General features: G+C 37.4%; 1 protein-coding gene across 3 annotated transcripts in view; it reads right to left on the reverse strand.

Moving 5' to 3' along the window:
- tafa3a (TAFA chemokine like family member 3a) overlaps positions 1-23,818 on the reverse strand; it is a 113,453-nt gene that overhangs the window by 28,939 nt on the left and 60,696 nt on the right. For 2 of the 3 annotated variants that reach the window (XM_081380266.1, XM_081380268.1), the window contains exon 2: positions 7,025-7,137. In XM_081380266.1, coding sequence (XP_081236392.1) covers positions 7,025-7,136 — 112 coding nt within the window. In that variant the 5' untranslated portion in view covers position 7,137. Of the gene's footprint in view, positions 1-7,024; positions 7,138-9,361; positions 9,463-23,818 lie in introns of those variants that run through there. The other variant, XM_081380267.1, reaches the window with a different exon arrangement.

Below are 23,818 nucleotides of genomic sequence, written 5' to 3' on the forward strand. Positions count from 1 at the left end.
CTCTTTGTCTGTCATGGTGGGAAGCTGAAGGGAAAGGCTCTCTCCAAGCAAAGGTTGTCTCACTGGATAGTGGACGCCATTGAGGGCTTACCAGCAGCAAGGTCGACCATGCCCCCTTGGTTGCCCCCTTGGTGTGACGGCCCACTCCACCCGGAGTGTGGCATCCTCTTGGGCTCTAGCGCATGGCGCCTCGCTAACAGACATCTGTAAAGCTGCAGGCTGGGCGACACCTAACACGGCCTCTGGGCGACCCCCACGTGTGTAGTCCACTGTAAGCCTCTCTGAGCATGTGTCTTTCCCTCTGCAAGCCACCTTGCCACCCCTGGGTTTGAAATATTCCACCTGCGGCTGGACACCCCAGTGATTCTCAATATGCAGCCCCCTGGGGTCATGTGTATTCCAAGTTCCCCCCTTCGGGCTGGGCATAATTGCATATTTCCACTGATATATGCTTCCCAGTGTACCTTGGTACCTTGGCATAATTCCAGCAGCCAATAAAAACTGTCCCTTTCATGTTAATGTTGTTTTTTCATTGTTTACATGTTTAAATATTCTGAGAATGCATAGTTTAGTTATAATGTTTAATGTTTAAACTGCAATAAAAGCATTAAAACGTTTTTTTTTTTTTGGCAGCCATTTTGTTTTTATTGTTTATGCTAAAACAGTGATGTTTACAACTTGTTATATGGCAGAAATGGATTCAGCACCTAAAAATCATATAGAAACAACACTTGAAGTACTTTTCCTCAAAAATGCCTACTGCATCTTATCCAGGGCTATTTATCTATTTTGGGACTCGACTAATATGTTTGCTTAAACTATTACTATCTTAACTATTACTATCGTCCACTCAACACTTAAAAGGGATAGTTCACCCCAAAATTAAAATTTTGTCATTAATTACTAACCTTCATGTTCCAAACCTGTAAGACTTTCGTTCATCTTCGGAAAACAAGATCTTTTTGATGAAATCCGAGAGCTTTCTGTCCCTCCGTTGACAGCTACGCAACTACTACTTTGGCGCTTCAAAGTTCATAAAGCGATCGTAAAACTAATCCATATGAATTTAGTGGTTTAGTCCAACTTTTCTGAAGAGACACATTCGCTGCATATGATGAACAGATTGAATTTAGGCTTTTATTCACATTTAAACATTGATCAGAGAACAGAAGGTCAACCGAACCTGCTTGACATGTGAGAACAAACCTCATTCATTGGTTCTTACACGTCAAGCAAACATGCTTGAGCTTCCATTTACAACAACTGATGTATGAGTTATATGTGAAAATTGGGACTAAACCGCTCAATTCATATGGATTAGCTTTAAGATCTCTTTATGAACTTTTTGAAGCATCAAAGTGATAGTTGCGTAGCTGTATGAAGGGACAGAAATCTCTCAGATTTCATCAAAAAGATCTTCATTTGTGTTCAGAAGATGAACGAAAGTCTTACAGGTTTTGAACGACACGAGGGTGAGTAATTAATGACAATTTTCATTCTGGGGTGGACTAGCCCTTTAAGAAACGTCAATTTAATTATATTTACATAACGCTTTTTACAATGGTCAGTGTTTCAAAAGTAGCTTTACAGAAAGATGTTGCGGTAATAAATAATATGGAAGTTAATTATGTAGAGGCCAAAAAATATATATTTATCAGCTTCTTAAAAAGTACCCTCTATCTAGATGAGCTCTGCACACTCCTGGGATGCTTTTTAAACGGTATCAAAGGACTTCACATACTGTATATGTCAGACACTTACTGGCTGGTATCCCTTCACTTCTTTCACATTTTCAGTGTTGTCAAACAAATGGTCAAACTTCACCCAAGGCAAATGCCATCTATGACAGCTGAAACAATTACTACCTGCATTAAATGTCACATGCAGTACTTTAAAGGTATAGCGGAGGATTTTCTTTTTCCGGGTGGATCATCAAGACTATTGGTCCTCCTAAGTGTCAATCATTCTGGTGATATGTTTACGTAAGGCCGTCGTACGTGCTCGTGCACACGATTCACACGATGGCGTGCGCTCAAAACACAGGTTGGGCTTCCCACTGATGCCTCAGTCGCAAAGTTTCTACTTGACAGTTTGGCATACTATTTGGAGAAATCCATTTAAAATCACTGCTAGTAAAAGTTAATGTAAGCTATGATGAGCTCGTGCATGCTCTCTTGTGCACACGTTTAGGCGTTCCCTCTCGTGCAGGCGTTCCCTCTCGGGAGCAGGTAAAGTGTTGCACGTGCATTTTTTCAAAAAGTGGAGAGGGCGGTTCTTTTCTAAAATTCGGGAAAATCCCCCGCTATACCTTTAAGTCAAAATATATAAAAATTATTTGAGGCCATTTATGCCATGTCTGTCTGTCTGTCTACTCTATCTATCTATCTATCTATCTATCTATCTATCTATCTATCTATCTATCTATCATGCATCCACCATGTCTTTACTCCAGTATACCGTGAGATGTGTTCCATGAGATCCAGTGTCCCGGAGGAAACACTGACCTGCCCTGCAGACAGTAAAATGTCACTGTCTTCCTCCTGTCTTTCCCTGGTACAAGGTATAGCTACACTATTCTACACGAAGTGCACTGAGGCATGCCCCTTGTAGACATGCAAGCCCACTCAAATTCTGCAGTCTGTGGCAAGGCAGCCAACATGTAAATGAATATTATACCTGGAGTGAGATATGAATGGTGTAATTATGCAATCTACTAGCAGGGGCTAAGACAATGCTAATAAATAATGTCACCTATTCTTTTTCTGGACAAAGAAGGTTATTATACAAGTGAAAGTGTTAAAGTGTAAGTGGGTATGTGCAAATTAACCTTTTTGTTTTGGTGATGTCATGAAATTAAAAATTCAATTCAGTTTGGGGCCATATTTCATCTACACATCAACAGAACATTATTCCAGAAATCAGTTACATCTATAACTTTATGACCTGCAAGGTGTATCACTTCCAGCCCCATATCTGAAGAAAAGAAACCAGCTGTCAGATTAAATCTGATAATCGGTTCTTGCAATGTGGTTTTCACGCCTCCATTATTCCAGTGTGCGTTGCAGAATCTCCCCCTGCAGCTACTGACGAACAAATCAGAAAATGCTTGATTGCTGCATATTAATATGGAGATGCATCTATTTAAGGAGAAGAGGAGGGAAACATTCCATCTAATCAACAGCAAGAGATGATCTTATTGCTTTATGATTTTACATTGATGCATCACATCAGCGTCTTCAAAATCAACACAGAAAATACATGACATAAATAAAATCTCAATTGTTTCTCCTAGAGAGCAATACGATTAAGAGGTCAGCAAATGGGAAATTTCTCAAATGTTGCTTTGAGTTTCACAAACTGAGTTCAGATATGCCAAGACACCAAAGTCTGTAATAAAAAGTCAGAAATTTCAATATAAACTATTTCCCAACAAATTCTTCCAAGACCAAATGATCAAAGCTATCAATATAAATGCCCAATTTTACAGCTCTTACTGTAATAGTAGTATAGCTTTTTAATGCCAGGTCAACATCTGAGGCTATCTTCATGGCAAAAACAGAGTTACAAAAAAATACAGTTTAATAAATACAATAAAAATAAAAAACCAAACCAAAAGAACAATACAGCAGTTAATATTGTACAAGATGTTTAACATTTACACATGATAAAAATTCGAAAACATTTTCTGGTAAAATCAAAGTCCTTAAATGAGCTTTTTTGTCCATACTTATTGGGGAGACCCCAAAAACAACTAGGACATTTCAATGCATTTCTGCAAGTTTTTTATGTTTTTATTTATTTATTGTTGTTGCCAGATTTTCCCTCATTCCCTCTGCCTCTGTTTTTTTCATCTCAAGCCATATCTTCCTCCCAATGTTACCCCATCTCTCTCTCTCTCACTCTCTCTCTCATGACTAACTAATGAGTCCTGGCATTGCTGTTGTCCCTGAGGTGTTATTGGGCTGATCTGCTCTTAAGGGTGTTCTGAGAGGTTGACTCTCCAAAGCAGCAGGAGCCCCGCACTTCTCTTAAATAGCGGGGCTAAAGAGGTTTGTTTACTGGGTAACACCTTGGCCTGACCTCCCCAAGCCACTGGGAGTTACTCTGTGATTAGTTCTGTGCTAGCCTGGAGCTGAGGAGCCGGCATCGGGTGGAAAGCCACTCTCTTCCCAAAACAGGGTGAATGATTGGGCAACTTGCTCCGTAATCAATCATCCTTTCTACCTCCGACATACCGCACGTACACATCCAACGGGAGAAGGATGGGGCCCTCCTAAACTTGTTGCTATCTTTGTCGCGGTGCCTGAAAAGCTGCATGATTTTATTTAGAGTCGGCCTTTGACTTGATAACAGGAGATTAATTGTCGCTGTTGCTTGGCTTTTCCCCAATGGGTCTTTGTGGCTTTCGGCAAACACAGAGAAAGGAAGACACAGCCTCACCAGGATATACGCAGCTAATGTCTGTGTGTGTATGTGCTCAAACACGACTTTCTCTAATCGCTCCTGGTCCACTTGCGGTTTGCCACTCGGCTGTGGATGGGGTCTCATTATTGCGATGTGTATTCACATCTTCCACCTTTAGCCCAGGGTTCTCCTTCACGTTGTCGCTTTCTCCTTAAAATGACATTTCAGTGAAAAGCCTGACACCTTCTCTTCTGGCGCCCCTGTAGGCCTGCAACTGGGCTCCACTGACCTAACGCTGCACTCCCATCAAGAGACTCCAGAAAGAGAAATCACAAATCTACAGTAAATGGCTTCTCCTAGACAGGAGCAATGAGAGTAAATGGAGAATAGATCTAGGGTTGCACAATTCATTGGAATAAAACCATAATGCTTAGTGGCTTATTTCGTAGTTGTAAAAAAAAAAATGATTGGAATACATTTTACAAGGAACTACTATTTCAGACTTTCATAAATTGACATTTCTTTGTTATTATTTGTGAAATTTACTAGCAATTTCTGAGTGAGTAAAAACACCACTTTTTTTCTTCAAAATGCAAAGGTTGCAACTTAATTACATGAATATATGCGCTGCATGTTTCAGAGTTAAGAGCGACACTGTGTTCTTTTACACACAAGCATTTGGGTCACTTATAACTTGTACTTGTAATGAGAGCTGCTAATAAATCAGCTGCTGTCAACAAAAGAGAAACTTTAACAACAGTAATAACTGCCCTTTTTTTCTCCTATAGCAAACTGAGACAAAGTTGATAGTGTAATGAACCATAATCCCAAACTCAGATCCATCTCAAAAGCTTAGAAAGACCAACATGTTGAATACCCTTACGAAAAAGAAGTATACTTCAAGTTAATTTTATGAAGTATACTTAAGCAATGTTCAAGTATATTTTTAAGTATACATTATGCAGTAAGTATACTAATGTCAATATGTACTTGTAGTAAACTTGTAAGTGTACTATTTTAATACCGCCTGGGACTAAATTGGCCCACTTTTAGTATATAAAAGTATATGTTTAAGTGTACTATAAGTGTAACAGTAGTAAACTTTAAGTGCACAACTAGTTCATAATTACGTTTCTCATTTGTACTGCAAGTGAACTTATGGGTATACTAGTAGTTTACTATTTTAATACTTGTAGCAAATTTTTAGTTTATGTAAGTACACTTTGAAGTATACTTTCAGTAAACTACAAGTTTTCTTTAAGTGAACTTACCATTATACTAATAGTTTTCTATATTATTTTTGCACTTGCAGTAGGTCTATACCACTATGTTCAAATTTTATTTTTTATACTTGAAAAATACCTTTAACTATACTTTAATTTAAAAACATTTTATAAGCTTCATGCATCCTTTTTTATCAACACTTGAATGTCGGTAAGTTTCATAAAGAAAGGCAACATTTAAAACAAAAAAGTTGAGAAAATCACATTTTTGTCAAAGACTACACCTTGATCAGATTCAGAACGATTATCAAAACACAGATGGAGTAGATCGAGTCCAACACACCCAAAGCTTCACAGTCATTTTCTCTTCATGGGTCACGCTTCATTTCATTTGGTAATATTAAGCAGTTTTGATTTACACGCTGTTTAATGTTTGATGATCACGTTATTTTACATTTGAGTGAGCAATCTTCAATCACTTGTTTCAGCTTCTTCTCCTGTGTTTTGATCCAGAGATTCTGTACTAGAAGGAGTGTCATAGTGCCCCCTACCGTATAACAGTGAAAACATGGATAGCTGGAAAATTCAGTCAATGGCGGGGAAAGAGTAAAGTAGAATTAAAGTAAATTCTTATGTACACTACCAGTAGAAAAAAATCAAAAAATTCAGATACACAGAATTAGAAACATATTTGTTTTATATCAATATTCCAATCAATATTTTCAAACAATGTAAGTTTCATAAGACTGTATATGAAAAACGATGTAAAAAAAAGTATATTTAATAGGCTACTCAAAAGAGTTAACACAACTACAAGCCAAGTATACTTTAAATACTTAATTATACTTTTAAGTATATCTCGATCAACAAGTACAGGCCAAATATACTTAGACTTTTCTGTCAGTATACGTCAAGTATACTTAAGTGCAGTTTGAAGTATATTTCTGAGAAGTACATAAAGTATATTTCTGAAAGTACATAAAACGTAGACTGAAAGTATACTTTCTTATTTTTAGTTTAAAAGAAGTATACTAATAGCACACTTGAATAAACTTATTTTTCGTAAGGGTATTCAGCAGCTTGCATCTCCAATATGAGAAATTTTATTTGAGCTTAGATCTTTTTGTTTGTTTTCATTCAAGCTAATGCCATATTTCTGAACAAGGTCAAGCAGATGGTTTCGAAAACAAGTGACGCAAGGCTGTTCAACCCCAAGTACAACAAAGCAACAGATGTCTATGAATTTCCAGAAAAAATGGACTTCAGAACCTGGGGATCAAGCTCATCCTACGCTAAATGCAGCAGATGAGTGGGCAACATCTGAGTTGATAGTCTGTTTTCTCTAATGCTTCCCATTAAAGTTAATGTGTATATTTATATGTTTGCATGCAACTCACCAATATGGCTGCGATGTGTTGAGGCCAGACTCAGCTGACCCCAAAGAGACAGCAGACAGATGCCCAACAGCAGCAATCTCCTGCCCACACGCTGCAGTTCCCTCTCCTGCATCCTACAAACACACACACAATACATTGAGGCAATTATTAACATATGATTCAATGACATATGGGAAATAACAGTCAGTAAACAGCTAATTTATCTTAAATACACCATCAAACACATTGAAATAAAAGGACTATGGTTTAGTAATGCAATCAAATGGAAAAACTACAGTCCTTTTATTTTAGATAACGAGGCTAGTTGTCACATAGGCTATATCTAATTAACCCCACTAGCATATTTAGGCAACAATATAATAGAGGTAGATTTTAACCGTAATTTTTCATAGTTTTATTGGGGAAGTATGTTAGGTATATTTAAATAAAATTCATAATTCAATTTATTACTTACAATATTTATTAGCCTAAACAGTGGTTTGATGTTTTTGCATAATGTATAAAAAATTGTGTTGTATTATCAATCATTGTTTATCAATTGTTTTTCTTTTTAAATTTAACTGAAAAACCTGCTAACCTGCTGTTGTCGTTTTGACAACACAATATTGTTTAAACTATTGGGACATGTTGTCACAAAAGGTCAAGATGTGTTCGGTAATAAGGGTGGAAATGTCCAACAGCTTTTTCTAGCCTAAAATCGGGTATGTGCAAGCACTGCAAGGTACTTCAATCATGTTTTTTTTCTACAAGTGACAAATGTTTACATTAAATCGGCAATTTTGATTTCTTGTTCATTATAATGTAATACCATGCGACTTTTCCGTAGGGAAACATTCTCATTTTACCCCATTTGGCAAACAAACAATTTTACAATTCCCCTTAATTGCCTCAAACACCCAGAAAATAGCCCATTTACCATTTAAATGTCAGATCAAATATCTTATTTTAACTCTGAAATACAGTCAGTCAAACTACAAACAACATGACCCATAAATCCTCAAAATGCGAAATTGTTTGGAACGCAGCAGACACGAATCTAAACAGCCATTAATTTCCTCAAATATCAGCCATCCTTCAAACGTGTTAGCAAGTGACACAATCAAGCTTTTTGGTGGTGGTCCGCTCTTGTCTGGAAAGCACCGTAATCTTGATATACTATCAGAGGCTGCAGGCCAGTAATTCCCTCTCTGTCTTTGAGGGGTCCGGAGAGACCAGAACACACAAAAGCAATCATCGTGCCGACATGCCAAGCTTGTCTTATACTTGTGGAGCGGGGACAACAGCAGTATCACAGGCATCTTTTCATGTCTTTTGCCAGCATCTCTCCTCAAATTACAGCAAAGACGGGCTCCATGTGAGGGGCTGTGAGCCTGCGTGTTTGGCAGAGACTGAGAGGCTTTTCTGCATATGTTCAGCAGTAAGTCAGACTCTGGAGGTTTCCCTGTCCCTCATTACACTACACTAAAAGAACATTGGTTTGGCTTTTATGGCCGCAGCAGAAGCATGCGAATAACCCAATTTGAGGTTTTGATTAAGGCAGACGTTTTCTGAATCAGCACTATTTGATTAGAGAAAAAGCCCTCAGTTGCATTTTGCAAGCCAAGAAAAAAAGTCTTAAACATGTTAATGAACACTACATCGATTTAAATATATATAGAAAGAACTAGATTTTTACAGTAGTGCTTACCCATGAAAAACTGACGGACACAATGTAGGGTGTTCTGGGTGGTTGCCGGGGCTTTCCTATGCAGCTAATAGACTCCTGACTGGATGCCAGGGTGTGGCTATGCAGTTGCTGGGGATTTCTAGACGATTGCTAGGGCTTTGCTTTTCAGTTGCTATGCGGTTGCCAGGGTGTTCTGGTGGTTGTCAGGGTGTTGCTATGCAGCTAGTGCATAGAGTGTTTTCACCGTGTTACTATGAAGTTGCTACCAAGCTAACAGGGAACGTTCTCAGAACATTGTGGCAAAAGCAACATTGACAAAAACTTGATTTTCTCAGCTTTTTGCTCAAAGATTACGCCTGGATCGGATTCAGAACGATGATCAAAACGTAGATGGAGTATAACAATTTTTGTTGGATGTTCGTGTAATGTTCTTTAAATGTTACTACTTGTTTCCGAACATTCAGAGAACATTCAAAGGTAAAGTTTCCATCATGTTTTTTTTTTTTTTTCAAAATTATAAAAATGTCAAAATTATAACATTCACATAAACAAGATATATATATTTTTTTTTTTATTAAAAAACTGGACGTTTTGAACGTTCAGAGTACATTAAAAAAAATTACGTTTTCATAACTTAATAGGAACGTTGGCAAAGTGTTCTTAGAACATACTTTTGTTGGCTGTGTAGTATGTTGCCATGGAAATCATGCAGTTTGTAGTAGGATAGGTGCTACAAGTTGCTTCTAGTACAACTTTATGTGGTTGCTTGGGTGATTCTATTCAGAAAGGTGGTTCATTTCGTTTGTCCTGTGTCGCATGACCAGGTGATCGTCGTGTGACTAATTGATTGCTGTTTAAAAGAACTCTGATTGTGTTTGTTACTCACACCCTGATGAAGGCTTATTGGCCGCAACACGTAGGTGTGCCATTGCTTGTCACCTGTTTTTAAAATTTAAGCCATGAAATAATAAAGGCTTTTTATATTTTTCTAAAAACTAATATTCGAGTTTCATATGAGTGGTGGGTGTTCTGGGTGGTTGTCAGGGTGTTGCTATGCGGTTGCTGGGGTGTTTTGGATGATTGCCAGGTCTTTGTTATTCGGTTGCCAAGGTGTACTGGTGGTTGTCAGGGCATATCTGTGTTGCTGATAGTGCTCAGAGTGACTTTTACAATGTCACTATGTGGATGCAAGCAAGCTCTGAGTGGTTGCCAGTAGAGCTGCATGATTCTGAATAGGGAATCACGATTATTATTTTTTTTCAAACAGAGATCACTATTCTCCCACGATTCTGAACAAACAACTAAACAAAATAACGCAAATTACCAGAGTTTCTGACAAAATGTTAATCGCTGCGGTGTCTTTTAATTGTTTAATTAAAGGAGCTGTATGTAAGAAATCTATTTCAATTAATCATAAAATTGCCCTGATGTGTCACTAGACATTAAGAAATCATGTTCATTTCAAATACTTATATCACTGACAACAGTAGTATGGCTAGGATATTGTCATTTAAAAAGTGGACTTGCAGCCCTCAACTGATGTTGATGTTGTCATTTTGTGTTTTGGCCTGAGCGCCTCCCTCCACCGATCTACCAATCACGAAGTCAGTAGTGTTTCGGGATCCGGGTTGCCAGCTTTCCTCTAACCTAACCTACCCTAACTCTAGTCGGATAAAAATGTCTAACGTTACTAAATCAAAAAGACCTCGTTATAATTCAGAAATTCGTTGTGACAAAGTCCGAAATAAAACCAGAATTTGTATAGGAGATGCTTTTGAAAGATGGAGACGGCTGAAAACGGAGAAGAATTTGAACACAGACGCCAACGTTGCTAATTTTCTCCTAGACAGGTAAGATTCATCTATGCTTGGCTAACTTGTACTGGATGTCAATGGACATTTCATATATTCATGACAGTCGAACAAAGTTATGCGTGTTCAAGCAACGTAACGTTAGCTCACATGGACGTATGCTTTTGCAATGCATTATAGGAGCCCGTTTCTCTGTCATTATGCTGAGACGCTGATGAAAACATTAGCACGACCATTATGGCAATTTGAAACGGAATTGAGACAAGCCTAACTTTACCTCAGAAAAAAATATTCGTCATTCGTTCTTCACGTATATCGTGGACTAAGTTACACATGCTGCAAGTTGACCTGTACAGAGGTGTAAAAAGTACTAAAAAATGTTACTCAAGTGAAAGTACAAGTACTGAGGGAAAATATTACTCAATTAAAAGTAAAAGTATCTGGCCAGAATCGTACTCGAGTAAAAGTAAAAAAGTACCACATAAAAATTGTACTTGAGTATTAAAGAAGTAAAAGTAATAGCAAGAATGAAAACTAGAGATTCTTGTTTAAGCTTTTAATCTCTAAAATCATGAAGTGAATGAACCACATACAAGGTTTTATCCTGCTTTAGAACTGTTTGTATTTAATTGTATTTATTTATCAAACTATAAGACTACTATGTAATGCCAGTATGCAACATTATTTAAACAATCAACTAAACATGCTTTTACCACTAAAAGAAAAGAATTCGCTAAGGTACAGCCACTGGTGCTCTTGATCCTGTGGCTGATTTTGGACCATAAACAATGGACAAATGGAGTCTTCAAACGCCTCAGATGTAAAGTTATTCGCTTTCAAAGTGACGCCAAAATGTAGGGGTGTAACGATACACGTATTCGTAGAACGGTTCGGTTCGTTGGACCATTTTTCCTGCCGACCAAAATTTTGTTATTTCAAATGTAGGCGTGTTGCACGTGGCAAGCGCACTCATAATGTAAGAGACGCCGGCACGACCACAACATTTCCCAACATCAAATGGCAAACGTAATGCAAGAGGAACGAAACTGCTCGTTATTGTGTGGTTGAAGGACCGTTTATCAGTTTGAATCAAAGCAGCGCGAGCCGATCTTGATCAAGCGACACTGTTATTACACAGCGCTAATAAGATATCCAGTAAAGAAAGCATTTGAATTCGCCACAGAAGTAATAACATCGCTGCAAGATCTAGTGAGAAACATTCACATTTCTCCGTTATTAAAACCAGGAAGAAACCAGGAAGCCAGGAAACCAGGAAGAAACATTGTGCCATGAATGAACTATCCAGTGTCCACAGATCAACAGTTTGACAGGAATAGTAGGCTATAATGCCTTCAATGCCATTGAATGCCAATCAATGCCATTACGTCGGTTTTATTTTGACATTATGAATACAATTGCTGCCCTCAAATGTTAATCTGAACTAAAATAAACCTTTGTTTATAACTACTACAATATTAAATTTAATTTTTTCCAAGGAGCTGTTTTGTTTTATATGCTCCTAAGAGGAGTGAATTATAGCTCTAGAATTGCTCAAAGTAAAAAAAAAATCATACTTTATGATGTTAGTTTTAATAATAAAAAAAAAATGTAATCAAGGAAATTTCTCTGGCATTTCTTTCTTTTTGCTGTATCGAACCGTACCGAACCAAACCGAACCGTGAATTTTGTGAACCGTTACACTCCTACCAAAATGAATGGAAGTCAATGGAATGCTAACAGCAGGTGATGGCTTGTTAGCCAATGGCGGCCCCCGGGGGTGGTATGCTCTTCGGCTGCTGGATTGTCCCCCTGAGAATAACTGTTATAATTTCTCTAATTTCTAGGTCAAGGTGCTGTGCATTGTGGTAATAGATGCGACATGACGTCACTTCCAAAGGACCAATGAACATGTCTGACCAATTTGGTGAAATGTGAAAACAAATCTCATTAAATTAGACTAGACACTTAACTTAATTAAACTAGGCATCAGTGCAATTCAATTGGTTTGGTAATAGCAAGGAAAAATAGAATGAAGTGATCTCCAAAAAAGAAGTACTTTTTGACTGTAAATAAAATTGTAAGGAGTAAAAAGTACTTTTTTTTCTTAAAAAATGTAATTAAGTAAAAGTAAAAGTACCGATTTTTAATTGTACTCAAGTAAAGTAAAAATCCCCCAAAATAATACTTAAGTACAGTAATCAAGTAAAATTACTCAAGTATTTTACACCTCTGGACCTGTATGACCATTGCTAATGTAATTTAGTTACTCTAACAATATTTTCTGATGGGACTGAAAACAACCCTGTGATAGCCATTGGTGATGTTGAATTTGTCCCGTGTTATAATTTCTGTGGCAAATGTTTATTCTGTTTTTAGCCTATAATATGACAAAAACTTTAGCACTTGTAAATCAAGGTTTTTTTTTTTTTCGTATTGAAAATTAAGGAAGTATTATTTTGTTGTTTAAGTCTATATGTTTTTTTTGTTTTCTTTTACTATTATCCTTTTTTTTTTCTCAGATTTTTTTTGAATTGTAATTGTATTTATATGTTCAAAATAAAGAAATCAAATCAAATTAAATATCAAATCAAAAACGCTTATCTCTTCAGCTATTATGGCCCCAGCACCTCAACAATTAGTAATTTTTTAAAATAAGTAATTACTCATCAAAATATCTCTCATAAAGCATAAACACAATTAACAGAAAAAAAAAACTTACTGTGTACGTCTCGTCATCACTTGCCATTGGAAGCTCATTGAAGCAGCCTACGTTTCTGCTGAATCCTGCAGCTTATCTGGCAACCTCGAGTCAGGGGGGAGGGGGAGGGGATACACGGCTCTACAGTATTTTTAAAGTGATTGCAGTACCAGTTTTGTCCACAATCCTACATACGGTACCTTTAATCTGAATTATTTAAAAACCTCGGTTTAAATGGATGATTCAATTACTCACTCATAAACACTTCACGAGTTTCGTTACTGGATGAACTGTTTGTGAAGTCATTTCATACATGTTAACACTTTTCTCAGGGTCAGCGCCAACGCAGATTTGAATGTTACAGTGTGATTTTGTCAAAGGTTTAATAGACAGGTAAATCCTTGTCACTTAGGAACAAGATCACGTGGGTGTTTGAATAGAGTTTGCGGTCTTTTAATGATTTATCGTGTAGCTCTAGTTGGCAGGATGCTGCTATGTAGCTGCTATAGTGTTATTGAATGGTTGTCAGTGTGTTCCTATACAGTTGGTAAGGTGTTTCGAGCTAAGATGATGCTTGATTATGGATGTTCTAACTGGGATTCTTCAAAGACATTGTTATGCAGATGAAAAAGTATTTTGAGTGTTTGAAGCATGCCATTAGTATTGTTGGTAGGATGTTGTTATGCAGTTGGTAAAGTATATTTATTTTAGAATGGTGTTGCTAGGGAGTTGCTAAGTGGTTGCTAAGTTTTTGCTTCACTGTACAGTTTTCCATTTTGATCGTTCGCCAGGTGAAAAACGTCAAGTCTGATTACCTAGAAAAGTAATAACACTTCTCCTCAAGAAGCCACGCAATCTGAGGTTTTATTCATGTCAATAACACAAACTACAACAGACTTCAAAATCCTACAAGAAATAATAACAGCGATGATTGCCTTAGCAAAAAACACTAAAAAGTGAAATGTGCTTTTTAAAACTTAATTAGAAAATTCAATTTTTTGCACACATAAGTATCATTCATCACTCCAGCGTCTTTTCTTTCTCTCTTTCCCTCGTGCTTTCTTTCTCCCACCCATAAGCACAATTAGACTATGTCCGCAATAACCGCACAAAGCCGATGGGGTTCACAAGCTTATGAGGTCGTTGACAAGTCACTGGAGTTGAAGTATTGAAAACACACACACTGTAAATAGCTGACGTCGCCCTGCATGCACCCAAAGGGCTTGCACATATTGATTGAAGAGAGACGTTGGTAAATAGGAGCCAAAGAGGTCAGAATGTTTTTTTCCTAACAACCCAGGCATGCAACAACACTTTCCTAAGCGGACATGTTTTGGTTTAAGGGCAGAACAATTCAATTGCATTTTTAACGTGTTAAGATTCAAACAATGTAGCCTTTGACAAGCCCTCATGTGATCCAATCAAATTCTCAAAACCTAATCTAATTCAGGCATCCAATAAGTTCATTATTAATTTGGCCAGTATAAACTGTAAAGTGCCTACTAAGTTTTTTAAATAATATGCATTTCACAACGGTAAACGTTTCAAGCAGTAGTATAAACATTTGCATTCTATGCACAGTATACATACATAATGCAGAAACTACTGTTGAAAAATTTGGGGTCAGTATGATTTAATATTAATACATAATATAAGCGGAAGATGATGGATGGACATCTAATATTAATACTAATACTTTAAAAATGAATACTTTTATCTAGCAAAGATCAAAAGTGAATGTAACGACTAGCATATAATGTTACAAAAGATTTCTATTTCAAGTAAATGTCACATATGTTGCGATAAAACTCATAACTCATTTGCATTCTTAGCTGAAAAATGCATATTTTGCATATAATATGTGCTATTATGGTAGCACATAAAATGTGCATACAATGCAAACAACACAACACATTGAAGAAATAATAGTAGTAAACTATTCCAAATCCTGCTATTTCCTTTGTGGACCCACAATTCTTCACTCCCTCTGAGGCAGTATGACTCACTTTTAAAGCGTATAAACACATAAACCAGAGGGAGGAAAGAACCAACAAGTTATTAAGCGTCTCCTCCACAGACTCATCATCTCACTGCAATATGTGTAAAACGCTATACACCTAAGGGACACCAACAACAGCAGCTGATTGGCAGCGTTAAAGACACCAATGAAGGCATTTTATGAAACACTCAAAGAAGAACAGGCATTAAGAGTAAAAGTGCAATTGCCAAACCACTCAAACGCGATAAAGTGAGTGAAGGGGAAAAAAAACAACTCCTCCACCTGTTCTCCCCTAGAAGAGCGAATCACTTTCAAACGAGCAATCCAGCCCACCACGGCTGGCTAATTAGTCCCTTTGGAATGCCCCTCGTGCAGATGGCAAGATGTCTGACATATTTATTTTGGTCCTTCCCGTCAAATCACTCCTTTCTCTGGTTCTCAAACTCACCCTCTTCGTACATACGGAGGCGGTAAATGCATTTAGTCCTGCAGATGCAGAATCATACAAGTTCTCCAGACTCGCTTGACCTTGCTGCGTGGATGTAAGTGCGCTCATATGAAAGAAGCGAAGAGAAAACAAAATTACAGAGCCGCCCAGGTAGGCGCGTTTCCCCACAGGGCTTGAAGGAACCGGGCACGCGAGGCTCGCGTCTGCCAGCTCGCCAACCACAGGAGAGCAAGTTAAGATCTAGACATCTGCTGGGTGAAGTGGGGAATCAAAGATGGAGAATGTCTGAAAGGAAAGAGAGAGGAATGTATTCAAAGGAAGAAATGAGGGCCTCAGGTGTAGTTATGGGTCCACAGCACCATTGATGGGCCTTGACAAGCAAGAGCCAGGAGGGGAAAACAGACGTTTGGGCACTAGGCACTTTCCACAATAAGGATTCAAAATGGGTCTGAAGTACTGCATTAGTTTCCTTTTTCTACAAATGCTCAGTCAAAAGAAGGTGCTTAGCCTTCAAAACATGGTGATCATCAAACTAAATAATATATTAGTCTGTTGCAAATTTAAAACTTTAAAAAACAAATACAATTATAAAATCATCAAAATTAGACTTTCACTTCAAAGGGGCTCGTCTATTTGCGACCAAACTTGATTTTTCCTTCAAAGGATTTCCACAATAAATATTTAAGCACTAGATCTTTTATTTCATGATCTCTAAAAAAAAAAAAGAACAAATGAATGAATGTAGACACAATCGATTTATCTATAGAAGACTGTCAGACTGCATTGTTATCACTGACAGAACAATACGATTTGTTTTTTGATCAGAAACACAATCAAAATGTATTTGTGTTGAAATTAATAAGGACAACATATGGTGGGCAGAACAATTTGTGTGACAAGCCTTTTGGTTCAATCGCTTTGAAAACTTCTAATGCCAGCCAATATGGAACCTTCAAAGCTCAGCGTTTGATGGCAGTCAGTTGGTGAAATCAATAGCAATATATGCAGATTTTTAAATGGATTCTCTTGCATTTGAGTTTAGACTGATGTGCAAAACAATTATTTTCAGTTGTCAATGTTTTAAAGGAATTTCTATAAGCAATCTGTTAAGGTTAGTCTCAAAAGTCCCTAACATGGTTAGCCAACTGTTTCAAAATGTAAAAAAAAAAAAAAAATTAACATATTCTGTACTACCATGCAAAAGTTTGGAGTCTGTAAGATTTTTTTAAATGTTTTGAAAAGTCTCACCAAGGTTGCGTTTATTTGATGAAAAATGCTATACACTGTAGAAGTATTGTGAAATATCATCAATTTAAAATAGCTCTGTTTTATTTGAATATATTTTAAAAATTAAATTTATTCCTGTGCAGCAAAGCTGAATTTTCAGCATCATTACTCCGGTCTTCAGTGTCACATGATCCTTCAGAAATCATTCTAATATGCTGATTTGGTGCATAAGAAACATTTCATTTTATCAGTGTAATATGACCAAGACAAAAGCCAGACCAACACTCCTTAAATTCATCTAAAAGATCCATATTTACTGCCTGGGAAATGTCTTATGTGATATCCCTGCAGTTGTGTCTTGCCCGGTCTTTAAATAAAATAGAGTCCACTTAGTCTGAGACCGAGACAAGAACAAGGCCTTCAAAAATTGTCTTGAGACCAAGACCGGTCTTGAGTACTTCAACACTAGGTAGTGTATATAAATAAGCTCATCTATAATTATGACAGTCTTGGGGTTTTGAGCAGTAAAGAAAACAAAGCATACTGATGCTATAGTTACCTTCCAACTTATGTAAATGATCATTTTTAGTGCGACAAGAAAATATGCAGAAATATGCTTGTGATTTAGCAGTAGGAAGCAAGTCTTGGTTCACAGCTTAGACTTAACAAAAATGTCCTCATTGAAAAGAGTCCTAATTCACACCCAGGTTCTGACTCAAAGGACGATATCTGATGCTATATGGTTTACCGACAGGCACACATAACTTTGAATGACTGGAACAATTTGTTGTAAGATTGGGAAAAAATTTGAGAAAAAGGAAAGAGAATGCAATATAGATATAAGAAAGAGGATTCTGCAAGATTACACACCTGTATGAATGTGAGAGCTGAACCTCATTTTCCTTGCAGCTTCAAGACAGCCTTTTCAAGAAGCGGCTGTGAAATACGGGGGAAGCTAGTCGAAGTCTTGCATATCTCTTCTGTAAAAGTCAAACCTCACACTGATTGCATGCATTTCACCGGGCTGAGAATACAAAGAGTTTTCTTTGTTTTTCTGGGTGATCTTTCCACTTTGTGGCACCCTGGAAACTCCTTACAAATTTGCCTGTGCTCTTCATTTACAGATAAAAGACTCCGCAACAACACGAACTAAGCCGCTGGAAACCTGTCTTTAGTCTACCAGTAAACATCTGTTGGAACAAGGAATGGTATGATGTGTAAAGGAGAGTCGTGAAACTAAAGACACGTTAGAATCCAGTTGAGTGTCATCTTATCTTAATAAGCCAATGTTACTTAACCTAGGCTGCCAAAGAACATTTCATGCAATTATAGGAGAAGAAAAGCTCAAATTGATTCGCACAATCAGATTTAAGGCTTAATTATTAAAGGGACAGTAGAAAAAAAAAATCAAGTCAAAGGGGTCTAATGTTGTTTGGAACTAGGGCTGTCACTTTTGAGAAAAAATCTAATTCGAATGGGTATCCAATATCAAGCAATGTATTCGAATATATTCAAATATCTACGAGCTATGATATTGATGTCGAGGATGCGCAAGTAAACCGTTTTTTGCAAATTCGGCAAACTACTTTATCTTTAACGGTTACTTTACCATCTACAGTGTAGAACCCAAAATATTTCCAGACACTACTTTTTAGATGAGTTGGGGTCGTAATTGTCCGCTCAGGCTGGCCGCTCTGTGCGTTATCTTCAATTTTCAAAACAGGATGGCTATTGGCTATTATTCGCTTGATTTGGTCATGGGCCTACGCTACAATACGTTTAGAGCGCTGGATACTGGATGAGATGGCAAACAAGAAAATAAAAAACAAACAGTCTAATCATAGACTGTAAAAAATGCGCTACACATGGCACTTTAAAAACCGAATAGTTTATTTATAGTTCGATTACAGATATTTCACGTCATGTTCGAATACATATTCGAATATCGAATAAAAAGTGACAGCCCTATTTGGAACACTCTTCAAAATCTCTTCTATTGTGTTTCACAGAAGAAAGCAAGTCATCTGGAATGACATGACAGTGAGTGCGAAGTCTGCGAACTATCCCAATAATACTTAATAAGCATACACACATTTGACTGGTGGACCCATTGTTTAAAACTCCTGGATTACAGACACACGCGTATGATACATGAATGTACACAAACACACACACACTATCTTGGCTCTGCTTGTGTCAGACTGCCCTGAGGATGTGCCCAACTCATTCTGCAAGTGTCTCTCATTTTCCAGGTCTCTCCATATTGGTCCCGCTGAGGAACAGAGGTCAAAGATTTCGGAATGACTTGGACTAGCATACAACTCCAAAGAGGATACGCAAAGAATATGTCACATATAATGTCAGATCAGATCAGAGGACATTTTTTGGGGCATTGGGTGAAAAAAAAGAACAAAAAAATGTCACTTTCATCTTTTTTGGGGACAGTTATACTGAATTGTATTTTTAATAAAACAGTTGCATGGTGAAAAATAAAAATGGTAGGATTATTAAGAAAATAAATTTTATGTTCCAACCTGATTTTATTTTAAACATTACATTAAATTAGCAAGAGTTACTTATACAATTTAATCCTATTATTTAAATGAGCAAGACACCTAACCCCAGCTGCTCCCGACGAGCTGGATCGCCTTGCATGGCTGACACCGCCGTCGGTGTATGAATGAGTGTGTGAATGGGTGAATGTGAGGCAATATTGTAAAGCGCTTTGGTGGCCATTGGGTATGTGAAAGCGCTATATAAATGCAGTCCATTTACCATTTATTTACCAAATGATCTGTCCCCATGGATTTTTTTATTCAATTTTGCATTTACTGTACCTGCAATAACAACTGACCCTAATAAACTATCATGACAATGTAACAGACAAAAAAAATAGTACCCAAATAAATAAATAAATACATAAATCACGCTTATGAAGCCCGAAACAATTGTATTTAGTGAGACAAAAGCCGTCACAATCTCTTACAGTTGCTTAACACTGTGTCCTAACCAGACATCACATGACAAAATTACAACAACAGCAAAAACGGAGCAATTCCAATTCCTCACACCATTGGTGCTCAGGCCCTAATTACATACCACCACCTCATAATTCTATTATTAACATACCTGACTGGTATTAAAATTTGGACTAAACAGCTCAATTCATTAGTTTTACAATCTCTTTTTCAAAGCGTTAGTTGCGTTTGTACAGGAAACTCTCAGATTTATGTTCCGAAGATGAACGGAAATCTTACGGGTTCGGAACAACATAAGGGTGAGGAATGGTGACAGAATTTCCATTTTTGGGTCAGCTATCCCTTTACTGCCTTATCACGTCATGTTTGATTAGGACACTATAATATTGTTCTATTTATTCTACAATAAGTATAAACTCAAATGTTCACCAAATTTTTGTATTGTTTTTTTAATAGAAAAGTTTTTCTTAAAAAGTTAATGTATCATTATCAAAGGACATCAAACCAGTAAACACACGTCACAGACAGTGAAACCAACAAGGCATTGCGTTCATAGAAAGCATGCACATCCAAAAAGAACTGAAATATCCCATTTATTTTAAAGCTGTTGTTGCTACACCATTTGTGGAATTAGAAAATAAAGAAACGCCTGTGGCTATGTCAGACTAAGAGCAACGTTGTAAAGGGGAAAATCAAGGTCATGGTCTCTGCACATTAACCTAGGATAGGAAATGTTACACCTTTAAACATGTAAATTCAGCTAGAAGCTGTCATTTTCCATTGCATTTTCCAGGCTAAAGTCTCTAGGAGCCCAGCGAAGTGCATTCTGAATAACCAGAGTAATCAGTATGCAACCCTGACTGCTTTTAACTGTTTCTTTCATCTGAATATTGGGCTCTGATTATTTTAAAAACCTTCCCGCTTTCCAAACTACTAGTATTTTTCCTCCAAAGCCCAAACTGCTCTCTCCTCCACCGACCGAGGTTTCACTCAAGCAGATGATTGCTAAATGCTAATGCTAAAGCATGAAGGGGAAATCTGACACAAATTGAAAGCATATTGAAGGCCAGAAGAGCCGTAATGCGATCAAAGGCACGCGGAGTGGATCTCCAGGCTTCCCCCCAGTGCTTTTCAGCTGACACTGTGTCTGCCCGAGCAGAAAATTATGCTTCTGTTTTTGTCAGTCATAAGAAAATCCTCCTCCTCCTAACTGTGAGCCCTGGAGTCTGAAAGCTCTAATACTGATGACAGAACCCACAAATTGGCATGAACTAGATTTAAGAGTTGAAATAAATACTGTACCTGCTTAGAGGCATTAGAAAAGTCTTGAAGTGAAATTCTTTGCACAAAATGAAGCTTTGCAGTATAGTGTTGTGTATGGAGTCAAAAAGCTGATTAATTGCATTCCAGTTTGCATGCTGTTGTTTAAAGAAATACGCAAGGCCGAGATAAGTTAAAGAGCTTGGCACTTTAGAGATGCCAAGTGACTCATTCAAGTGGGCTCTTTTTATTTGGCAGTTTTCTCTCTGATATTCTAAACAGCCATAAAATGGACATTCTTGGATTAAAATCAAGAGATTTCCGTGGGTTGTTTGTGGTGGTTTGGCTGGCTGCTACACCACACCGTGACCGGACTGCCCTGAGCTCTTTCCCTGACACGGATGGAGACGTTTAGTGATGTAGTCACTACGGCTGTCACCTGCATTTGATGATGGCCATGCATTTATTAGAGGCACAGGAGTTGAGTGGGGTGCATAAAACCCCCTTAGCTGTTTTAAATTCACTGCACAGCTTCTTGGGGCTTATTGCTTTAATGTATCATTATTAATCAATAGATTATCAGAGGACATCAACCCAGTAAACACAAGTGTCTATTTGGACGGGATTAGTTTAACATGGAGAGGTGAGGTAAAGTAATTATTACCAGAGCTTCTCCCGTCCGAATGTGCCATCTCAGTAATCACTACGGACAATGTCAGGTGTGCACCTTAAATGTAAGGTGACTTTTACCTTCTGTAAAAAGGTCCGGAAAATGACCTCAGGTTATACTAATCCCGTGTGAATAGACCCGCTGTAAATATGTATGCAAATATCCCGTCATTTCCTGTTTAAAATTAGTTTTACGCATTTTTTCAAGTATGGAGGCGCTTGAAAAAGCATTCAGTTGCGTTCTAGATGCTGGGACAAGTCTGTGACCAAACTCAAGTGTTTTCCACATATCATTCATGGCCCGGTTTCCCAAAGCGTTCTTATCTCTAAGTAGTTCTTAACCTATTGCTTAACCTCTCTCTTAACCTTATGGGACGGTTCCCGAAACGTTCGTACGCTAAGTATATCTTCTGTAAGTCACACTTTCGTAAGGTTGGTCTGGACCATTCGTAGCTCTCTCTTAGCGTTGTTGCAGGTCTAAATGAATATAATTCTGAAGTTTTAATACACCCAGACAGTATTAAATTAGGCTAATTCAAGTGTTTTCATGCAAAGAATAAAATTGTCATTACACTGATTGTTGTTAGATTTTTAATTATATTATTATACAATATTATTAATTGAATTAAAACGCTCTTTTAAAGGCCAGTGAAAGCATAGGCTACTGTCAGTTAAGTCCTATTCGGACGCTAATATTGTTTCTCATGGGCTCGTCCGGTATTTTAAACATTTACAGGGGTAAGTCGGTGATTTTAGTGCCGTCCGAATCCATAATATCAGTGTTTTTCTCACCCAATCCGCGTAAAAATCCCTGGCCAAATTAGTACCTTCTGTTTTTTGACAAACAGGTCATGTGGTAATTTAATTGCCGTCTGAATCCAAATCTCCGAGTTTACAAGAGATTCAAAATTCACGGTTTGAATACTTTTTGATCACTGCCGAGCACCGTACGCAAGATGCAAACTTTTATTACTGAAATGCTGGAAAGTATTTACACAAGAACAATATTTCATCGCAGCTCCACCTCAGCGAACAAAAATGGGAAAGAAAAGGCGGCACGTAAATTTTTGAAAAGGTTATTGTGGCAGCAATAGGCTATATGTTACAATTTTAAAATATGTAGGTTAGGCTATTATAGGCTATTATAGTTTGGATTATTTTTTATAATATCCAATAATCATAATAAATTGCAATTTCAACTATTTCTGAAGTGCTTCTTTTATAAAGATGACAGCTTTTTCACATAAACAGCCCCTGCACGAGAGAATAATTGATTGTCGAGCCATCGATTTCAAACAATTCAGCACCATGGCCACGGACAGCGCCGGGTAACGTCGCACTTAAGAAGGTATATCTTAAGCAGCTTTCTAAGGTATAGTTCGGGGAACACACTTAGGAAAATAAACAAATTTGGTAAGATATATCTTTCGAGTCTTCTTAGCGCGCTAAGAGTGAGCGCGTTATCGGGAAACCGGGCCCAGATCAAAAAGAAGGTCGAAAGCACTTGTTAGATGCACGAAACTTCTTTTAGCGTTAGGTAAATGCCTATTACCAACATAATCCAATCTGAAGTTAATTAATACATCGTTCGACCGGACCTAACTGTTTTATATATATATGTTATATGTGTTTGCGAGTTACCCATTCCACTTCTGCTAGTTTTACTGAAATCTCTTATCCCGTGCGAATTGCCCATAAATATTACAGACGTCCTGTGGTAAAATTATATTACTACATCTACCCCTGTAAAACTAATCCTGTCCGAATAGGGCTCTAGAAACCATTGCATTCTATTTTAACATCATATTTATAAACATTTGAAAAAAAAGAGCATACTTGCATGCATTCAAAACCATATATATATATATTTTGAGTTCACCAGAACACTACAATGCGATATTTCTTTTTCTTAAAACAATTTATCAAGTGAAGACTAACATCTCTCAGATTAAACTGTGAACATTAAATACTTAGATGTCTTGCTGAACTCAGGGAGAGGGTTTCTACACAATGAAGAATGAAGAACACTTTATAATAA

Source organism: Scardinius erythrophthalmus, assembly GCF_964197995.2.
Source record: "Scardinius erythrophthalmus genome assembly, chromosome: 12".
NCBI lineage: Eukaryota > Metazoa > Chordata > Actinopteri > Cypriniformes > Leuciscidae > Scardinius > Scardinius erythrophthalmus.